General features: G+C 43.1%; 2 protein-coding genes across 2 annotated transcripts; both read left to right on the top strand.

The window, feature by feature from the left end:
* Window positions 1-3,640: 3,640 nt before the first annotated feature.
* LOC145513819 (ribonuclease 4-like) lies at window positions 3,641-4,051 on the top strand. The gene has a single exon (XM_081510772.1). The coding sequence runs from the start codon at window positions 3,641-3,643 to the stop codon at window positions 4,049-4,051; it is 411 nt and encodes a 136-aa protein (XP_081366898.1).
* Window positions 4,052-6,144: 2,093 nt separating this feature from the next.
* Window positions 6,145-6,585, top strand: EDDM3B (epididymal protein 3B). The gene has a single exon (XM_081506158.1). It carries the CDS (start codon window positions 6,145-6,147, stop codon window positions 6,583-6,585), a length of 441 nt encoding a protein of 146 aa, XP_081362284.1.
* Window positions 6,586-9,498: the final 2,913 nt, after the last annotated feature.

The raw sequence follows: 9,498 nt of genomic DNA, 5'->3' as shown, positions 1-9,498 counted from the left end.
ATTTTTAGGAGGAGTAAATTGTTTTTGCTGTCACCTAATAAGCCAGTATTACTTTTACAAATGTTAAGCCTTAGGAAGAAGAATTTAGTACTAAATACCAACAGATTACTTACACTTTCTTTCCCTCTCTCTCTCTCTCTCACACACACACACACAAACACACCCACCCACACATTGGTAATCCTGCATAAATAACAAAACCCATTCAGGGTAGCCACCTCTTACTGTAAGCAGGAAGTAATTTGATATTGTTTTGACAGGAACACTCCCAGGATATTCTCATGATTATTTTATATAAAGACAAAAGACTGATTACTACATTATTTTCTCTTTAATATTTTATTAACGGATGTCTAGCAACTCTGAGGTCTTGGGAAGGTCATACAAAGATTTCAAGCTTTTCCTTTGTTCTTCAACTTGATATGTTTTCTAGTAAATACAAGCTTAAGTTAACAGACAGTCTCTGTAAAATATGATAATTAATTGATGAGTTCAATGTTACCTAATTTCATCAACATATACCTGGATATCTTACTTAGAAAGCAGTTAATAAACTACAGTTATGCATCACGAGTTCTGCCATCTTATGAATGACTATCATGGTCACAGTATTCCCCATGGTGGCCTCCCCTGCTGCCTACATGCCCTGAAATGGACCAAAAGCCCTGGTTCCTCAATACTTGGATTAGAGGCCAGTATCCTGGTACCACACAGAGACCAGCCTCACTGAAAGTATTCAATTTATGGAGGAAGGGATGGAAGAGTAGGTTACTGGTTCATCTATTTCAAAAGTGAAAACATTTTCATTTCTCTCCAAAGTAGGAAGAAGGATTTTCCAAACCTCTTTATTGGAAAAATTGTCTTACTATAAAAATCAAAAAAATCCTTAGGAAGCAAGATATTAACAATGTTTGATAGACTATCTGAATTTTTTTTCTGGTTCTCCAATCAGTGGTGAAAGTGAAGTCACTCAGTCGTGTCCGACTCTTTGCAATCCCATGGACTGTAGCCTGCCAGGCCCCTCCTCCGTCCATGGGATTTTCCAGGCAAGAATACTGGAATGGATTGTCATTTCCTACTACCGGGGATCATCCCAACCCAGGGATCAAACCCATATCTCTTGGATCGAACTCAGGTCTCCCACATTGCAGGCAGACTCTTTACCCTCTGAGCCACCAGGGAATCCCAATCAGTGGTAGTGTGTATTAATTGTTCAGTCACATTCGACTCTTTGCCACCCTATGGACTGTAGCTAGCCAGGCTCCTCTCTCCGTGGGATTTTCCAGGCAAGAATGTTGGAAAGTGATAGTGACTCACTTGTGCCCGACCCTGTGACCCCACGGACTGCAGCCCACCAAGTTCTCTGTCCATGGGATTTTCCAGGCAAGAATACTGGAATGGGTTGCCATTTCCTACTACAGGGGATCATCCCACCCCAGGGATCAAACCCACATTTCTTGCCTCTCCTGCATTGGCGGGAGGATTCTTTACCACTAGTGTCACCTGAGAAGCCTGCAATTCGGTGTAGTTGTTATTTTATCAGATTGAAGGGAGCAAAGGAAACCAAGAAAAATGGAAATCCTAAAAACGATTATTGCTGACACTTACTGAACACTTCAGCTAGGCGTTGTGATAAGCACTTTACATTGATTTTATCATTTCTTCTTCACAACATTCCTTTAAGGAGAAGGACCCTACAGACCTTGCCCCCACACCATGTCCTCTGCCTGCCTTTTGTCTGTGGAAAACTTTCGTCAAAGAATAAGTTTAACAAGAGAAATGAGAAACGTGGAAACAAAGTGAAATGGTCAAAGGAGACTAAATAATAATGTAGTCAAGGACCCTTATTTGTTTCTCAAGGGCTATAGATAATATTCTGAGCCATATCCTGTGAACTGTCTTACAGATACTAGAACACCAGGTGGAGAAGTTAACATCATGATGACCAGACTGTTCCAAGGACATGAGCTATCACAATTCCGAGAACTGGCCACAAAGAAATGGGAACAAATGGATGCTGGAACTGAAGACTAGCTGTACCTAAAACAACCAACATGTTGCTAGTCAGACCACCAATGACCAATCTGAAGATGACTGTCACAGATGACTATGCTGTTTCTGGATGTAGTCCCCCACCCCCACTTGTGTCTGTAAAAGCTCTTGCCCCACTGGTTGCAGGGGTAGGGGGAGTCGGCCTTTGGATGAATGTCCACCACCACACCCCCACAGTTGCAGCCATCTGAAATAAAGCAATCTTTCCTTTCCACCAACCTGGCCTGCTTATTGCTTCTTCAGCGGTGAGCAGCTGAACTCCCCGTACTCTTTCGGTAACATTGAAGTGAAAGTAAAAGTCGCTTAGTCGTGTCCAACTCTTTGCAACCCCATGGACTATACAGTCCATGGAATTCTCTAGGCCAGAATATTTGAGCGGGTAGCCTTTTCAACCCCATGGACTTATACCGTTCCTGGAATTCTCTAGGCCAGAATGCTGGAGTGGGTAGCTTTTCTCTAGGGGATCTTCCCGACCCAGGGATTGAATCCAGGTCTTCCACATTGCAGGTGGATTCTTTACCAGCTGAGCCACAAGGGAGGCCTGGTAGCATTTTCATTGTGCTTATTCTACTTCTGAGGAAATATACTGAGAGAAGTTAAGCAATTTCTCCAAGATCATACAGTTAGTGTGGTAAAACTAGGTCTTTCAGATCACCATATCCAAAGAAGTTCTTACTGAGATTGAACATGTCAGCAGAGCAAGCCATTGGTGCAAGCTCTAACCTAAAAGTGTGCTGGGGGGATTGGGGGATCATTTAATTTTCTGTTGTAGGCAGAAGCTTGAGAAGCACCCATGGATGTCTACATTGAACTCTGTTCATAATATTTTTCCTTGTCTTACTAAGTCATTTGGTTACTGTGACTGAGATCATTCTTACTCTTGTTTGAAAAGTAAAATCTTCTCTGTCGCTAGTCATGTTGCTAAAGCATGTTGTTGGTCACAAAGAAGCAGAATGAGAGAAAGGAGACAGGATTGTGCACAATTAGTTCTGGGACAGACAACACGAAGTACATTGTGGTGATGAAGCTCTTACCCAAGTGCTAAGTGTATCTTCAGAAGTTGTATCCAGTGGTCCTGGGGTGAGGAGCAAATCGAGCATCATTTCTTCCTGCCACCCTGCTTCCCACAACTCCTTCACTTCCCTCTCCTCCTAACTCCATATCGTGTATCTGCAGCAGCAGACACAGGAGTGTGACATGGAGCTTTGGGTCTTTCTGTGCACAGGCAAAACGTGGTTGTGAACTGAGAAGGTGGCATTAAAACGAATGATAGTTATGTTTAATCCTGATCATTATTGTTTAGGATAGGCTGTAGGTGGAATAAGATGCAAGTCCCTCGTCAGCGTTATAATCACACACAGTGTGATCCACCATCATGAAGCAGCATCTTTGAAAATAAAGGACAGTAGTAACCATATATATCAAACTAGGAATTCAGCTGGGCCTAACCCTTAGACTGCATGTGTAGAAAATGGGCCCGTCTGATGCTCCAAAAATTGTCCTTGCTGCTTTGGGTTGCTCATTTCCTGTTGAATCTATGGTGATTTTTCTTGCCCCTTGGTCTTCTCTAGGCATCTCCAAGGCAGTGATGGCTCTCCAGAGGACCCAGGCCTTTCTTCTGCTCTTGCTGCTGACCCTGCTGGGGCTGGGGCTGGTACAGCCCTCCTATGGCCAGGATCGCATGTACCAACGATTCCTGCGGCAACACGTGGACCCTGACGAGACAGGAGGCAATGACGGCTACTGCAACTTGATGATGCAAAGACGGAAGATGACTTCACATCAGTGCAAGCGCTTCAACACTCTCATTCATGAAGATCTTTGGAACATCCGTAGTATCTGCAGCACCACCAGCATTCAGTGCAAGAATGGCCGGATGAACTGCCATGAGGGTGTAGTGAAGGTCACAGACTGCAGGGAGACAGGAAGTTCCAGGTATCCCAACTGCAGATACCGGGCCAAGGTTTGTCTCCTTTGCTCCAGGCTATTCTCAGAGTAAACCCAAGTGTTCCAGATGAAAAGATGCAGGACTGGTTCTTTTAGTAAGGCCGTCTTATCCCCTCCCCCAACTACTGCCAATCAGTTGGAGGGCTGTACCTCCCACTGACTGTTATTCCTTCTGTCCTTCCTTCACTGCTGCAGACTTTTTGGCTCTAAGGAAAGGGGAAAGACACACACTCTCTGCTCCGCACGTCCATAAACTGATCCCCACTACGAGCAGTGACAGGAGTGTTGGATCTAAATAGGGTGAGTTACGGTTAGAAGGGCTGGTGCTGAGGATGCTTAGAGGGAAAGGCCCAGGAATGCTGGAAGAGGAAATTAACATGGCGGGATTAAGAATAGACAGTGATCCAACTTGTGAGAACTAATGACCTGGATTCTATCTTGCTGATACAGTTTTTATAGCCTCTCCCCACTCTTCCTAAGGGTAATATCACCTTCTCTTGGTATCCATGGGGTATTGGTCCAGGGTCCTTCATGCCCAGGATACCAAAATGCAAACATGCTCAAGTGCCTTGTATAAAATGGCACAGTGTTTGCATCTAAACTATATACTCAGCTCTACATCACTTATAATACCTAAACAAGGTAAATTTTATGTAAATAGCTGTAAATACAATGTAAATGCTATGGAAATAGTTGACAGCACAAAGCAAATTCAAGTGTTACTTTTTAGAACTTTCTGGGGAAAAGAAAAAAAAATTTTTTTGGAGTATTTTTAATCCATATCTGTGGTTGGTGGAATCCCTGGGTGCAGAGCAGGTGGATTCAGAGGGCCAACTATACACTGAAGTACCTTGAATCCTGGTCTTCTCATCTTGTTTAGGCCTTTTGAGCCAGGGATAGGGTATCACAAAAGAGAAGGTACCTGCCCCTTGTGCTATATTTGGCATAGTACTTGACATTCTCAGAAATGCTCTCAATGAATGTATCTCATGAGACTCTCACAGGTCTGAGGAATGGATTATTAGGCCCATTTGGGGCATCATGCTCAGAGTTGAGAACTAGGATAGACATTCCACAGCATCAAGCATACTCCTCATGGTAAAGGAGGACAAAGAGCTAGTTTAAAGGGGAGACTTTTTCAAGCAACTCTCTGCCCTAATTTGAACAGAATAACTCTTGTGAAGGCAGCTTCAATCTTGATATTTGATTGACTAAAACAATATTTCAAAACTGGAGCTCCTTATGGTAACATTCTTAATGACAAATCAAGATCGTTTATCATGACAACAATTAGGGAAATGGCTTCTAAGAAGGGGTGTGTGTAGTCAGAAGTGACAACATGTTTCACAGGCTTTGGGGAAGTGTCATGAGGAAGACAAGATCCTAGAAAGAACCATCTTGCAGAATCAGTATAGTTGCAGCCTAGGATTTCAGGGAACCAAAGCCTCCTGCTTGGAAAATATTCTTCAAGTCTCTATTCATATTCTGCATCCCCTTTAAAGGGACGTGCATGCTCAGTTGCTTCAGTCATGTCCAAGTCTCTGTGACCTCATGGACAGTAGCCCACCAGGCTCTTCTGTCCAGGATTCTCCAGACAAGAATACTGGAGTGGGTTGCCGTGCCCTCCTCCAGGGGATCTTCCTGACCCAGGAATCAAATCTTGGTCTCCTGTGTCTCCTGCATTGAAGGTAGATTCTTAACCACCGAGCCACAAAGGAAGCCCCTTTAGAGGGACAACCCTTTGCAATTCATAGACATAATGCTTAAAATCCCATTTTCTTTAAGATATACACTCTTTTGAGAATTCATGTGGATGCAAAACAGCTAGCTAGAGCGAGATTGATTCCTCAGTTCAGATAGAAGAGAGGGCAGACAGGAGGTATTTGGAATTGCCAAAATAAACTTCAATATTTTTACAACTTTGCTCTTGTCTCAGACAGGCTGCAGCATATTTTCATTTCTTATAAACTTTATTATCTAATGAGACTTATCTTCCAGCCTGGAAACCAAATGGTAAAATTGGGTCCAAGTGCCTACACTGACAGAGAAAGGAATTTTAAGGTGGATCTCAGCTCTTAGGGTAGTGTTGAGATAATGCTTTCCTCTCTCTTCCCTGTGGATCCACAGGTGGTCCTGGTGACTGAAATGGCATCCACTCTAAAGGTCCTAGGCCCTCTGTTGGCTCTGCTGTTCACTCTGTGTGGGCTCCTTGTACACAGCCAGAACCTTTCCTGGAGGGAATTCATGAAACAGCACCACCTGAGCACAAATTGGGAATTCAGCAAGTACAAATGCAATGATCTGATGAGGGAAAGAGGCATTCCAGAAGACAAGAACTATCACATCTTCATCTATACCTTATGGCACAAAATTGAGCGTATATGCCTGAGGAACTGGAGAGACCGCTACAGAAATGTATATATATGGGCCCCATATCCCCTCAAGACACTCAAGTGCATCCAGAAGAACAGCAAAAGCAATTACAAAGATTACAAGAGCTACAGCTACATTGAATTCCATTGCAGCATGAATGGGTTTGTTGATGGCGTAGAGGACATGCGGTTATTAGAGGATATCAGCAACTAGAAAGTCCACCCACACCCACAGCTTTCAGTGTTCAGTGCTTCCAAGTGGTGGCCCCACCTACATCAAGAGCCCTTACGTTCATGGGCCAATGGTTTCCAACTACTTAGAGTTGTTTCACATGGTTTCTTGCTCTCATAACTTTGCCTGTGTTGTTTTCTGCCTGAAATACCCTTCTGCGCTCATTTATCTGATTTCCTTCTACATGTTTTTTTTTTAAGATTCAGCACATATGGCATCTTTCTGACTAATCTGGGAAATTTTCTGACATTGATTCTCCTTATACCTTTGCAAGCTGAATGGTCTTTCCATCCCTAAATAAATTATATCATTTCAATGTGTGTGAAATTTATTTATCTGTGCAGAGTATGTGTTGTGTGATTAGTACAGCTGTTGTAAGTGTGTGTTATATAGCTTTTGCTTGAATGTGATTTGTGCTTTATGTAGGTGTGTATTATGTGTGTGTGTGTCTAAAGCATATGCTAGTCTTGTGTGTATGTGATGAAAGTGTAACTGTTTATGTGCTAAGCTGGGGAAAATTTGGAAGCATTGATGGTGGGGACATACTGAGATCCACCCAGATTGGTTGACGCGACCAGAGCTGATTAGATATAAAATATGTAGCATGTTCCTGGCACATGGCAGGTGCTCAGCCAATACTGTTTTTCTTCCTTCCTCATCCTTTGACTTGGTATTTTAACTTTGACAAAATAAACATGACAAATGCCTATCAATCATCTCTCTTCCTGGCTTTTGTTAAGAATGTCTCTAAGGAGGCTATTCGGAGAAGGCAATGGCACCCCACTCCAGTACTCTTGCCTGGAAAATTCCATGGACGGAGGAGCCTGGTGGGCTACAGTCCATGGGGTTGCTAAGAGTCGGACATGACTGAGTGACTTCACTTTCACTTTTCCCTTTCATGCACTGGAGAAGGAAATGGCAACCGACTCCGGTATTCTTGCCTGGAAAATCCTAGGGACGGCGGAGCCTGGTTAGCTGCCGTCTATGGGGTCGCACAGAGTCGGACACGACTGAAGCGACTTAGCATTGCATAGCATAGCAAGGAGGCTATTGCATTTTAGATGAGTTAAATTGTTATGTCTCCTGATGAATAGTACATTAAGTAGATGATATGAGCAAAACGAGTTTATCTGATAAACAACCATGTTCACATGGCAGAGATATAGGGTAGGGATTTATTGTTGTTGTTTAGTACTTAAGTCTTGTCTGGCTCTTTTGAAACCCCATGGACTGTAGCCCACCAGCCTCCTCTGTCCACGGGATTTCCCAAGCAAGAATACTGAAGTGGGTTGCCATTTCCTTCTCCAGAGTTTCTTCCCAGCCCAAGGATCAAAGCTGCCGTCTCCTGAATCCGCACTGGCAGGCAGATTCTTTACCACTGAGTCACCAGGGAAGCTCCAGGGTAGGCAAGAGGACTTTAAAAGTGGGGCTTAAGACTTACATTTTGTTGGAGGAAAGAGGAAGTAGATTGGAGAAGGAAATGTTAAAGACACAAGTAAATAGGGTTCACCGAAGTTGTTTGCTAAACTGAGGACAGAGAAACAGAGTGAGAAATGTTCATGTCATATAATTTTGCCTGAGGCAGGTATTTGAAGGAGAAATACTGAACATTAAAGGACCCTGTGTTCTTCAATCTCCTGCATCATTGAGTGACTCAAGCCCTGAAACTGATAGGGACAGAGTAATGTGACAAACTAGATGATTAAATAGTTAATTCCACTAGGGGATTGTAAGTAAAGAAAAAAGTATGGGAGATCCCTGTAAATTAATGATTGCTCAAGAAAGCAGGTTTGCTTAACCACAAAACTGAACAGGCTTGCTTAGAAACAAAATCCACACAGCAGAAGCATGAAACATGTCCCCAAACAATAAAACAATGGTGGCATGAGACCAAATATTCTTGCCTGGAGAATCCCATAGACAGAGGAGCCTGGTTGGCTACAGCCCATGAGGTCCCAAAGAGTTGGACACTACTGAAGCAACTTAGTATACACCCACGCTGATTCTGAATAAACCTATCTTTGCTGGAGAAATATCTGGCAGTCTATTTGTTTCAGGTCAACATAGTATAATAGCCTTGTGTTGTTGCTTAGACTTTCCCATATCCACTTCCCCTATTTGGATAGATGCATATTCATTCACTGTGGATGATGACTACAATCATGAAATGAAAAGAAGCTCACTCCTTGGAAGGAAAGTTATGATATTACCTAGAAAATTAAAAAGCAGAGACATCACTTTGTTAACAAAGGTCCATATAGTCAAAGCTATGGTTTTTCCAGTAGTCATGTACAGATGTGAGAGTTGCATCATAAAGAAGGCATCCAGCTTTTCAATTGTGGTGCTGGTGAAGATTCTTGAGAGTCCCTTGGACAGCAAGGAGATCAAACCAGTCAATCCTAAAGGAAATCATCCTGAATATTCATTGGAAGGACTGTTGCTGAAGCTGAAGCTTCAATGCTTTGACCACCTAATGCAAACAGCCAACTCATTGGAAAAGACCCTAATGCTGGGGAGATCTAAGACAAAAGGAGAAATGGGCAGCAGAGAATGAGTTGGTTAGATAGCATCACCAACTCAATGGACATGAATGTGAGCAAACTCCAGAAGATAGTTGAGGTCACAGGAGCCTGGGATCCTACGGTCCATTGGGTCACAAAGAGTCAGACATGACTTAGTGGCTCAACAACAATATTCATTTCCTTTAGGGAACTGTCCTTCTTATTTTTGTGTGTGTATTGGTGGGGCTGTCCATTGAGGTTCCCGATCTCCTCTACTGAGTCAAACCATAGTAATAAGATCCAAGGTAGGCTAGCTGTACTCTCTCTTATAGGAGACCAGAATATACCTCTTTGACACAGGAGTATTTTGAGAAGTAGCAGATAAAGGAGAAGC

Source organism: Giraffa tippelskirchi, chromosome 7, assembly GCF_054371585.1.
Source record: "Giraffa tippelskirchi isolate mGirTip1 chromosome 7, T2T-mGirTip1v1.2.pri, whole genome shotgun sequence".
NCBI classification, from domain to species: Eukaryota; Metazoa; Chordata; class Mammalia; order Artiodactyla; family Giraffidae; genus Giraffa; species Giraffa tippelskirchi.
The sequence above is the reverse complement of the archived record's forward strand: the minus strand, read 5'-3'. Positions and strand labels throughout refer to the sequence as shown.

Bases quoted from the DNA above. Each gene is read 5' to 3' on its own strand.
- LOC145513819 (XM_081510772.1), top strand. From the start codon at position 3,641: ATGGCTCTCCAGAGGACCCAGGCCTTTCTTCTGCTCTTGCTGCTGACC.
- EDDM3B (XM_081506158.1), top strand. From the start codon at position 6,145: ATGGCATCCACTCTAAAGGTCCTAGGCCCTCTGTTGGCTCTGCTGTTC.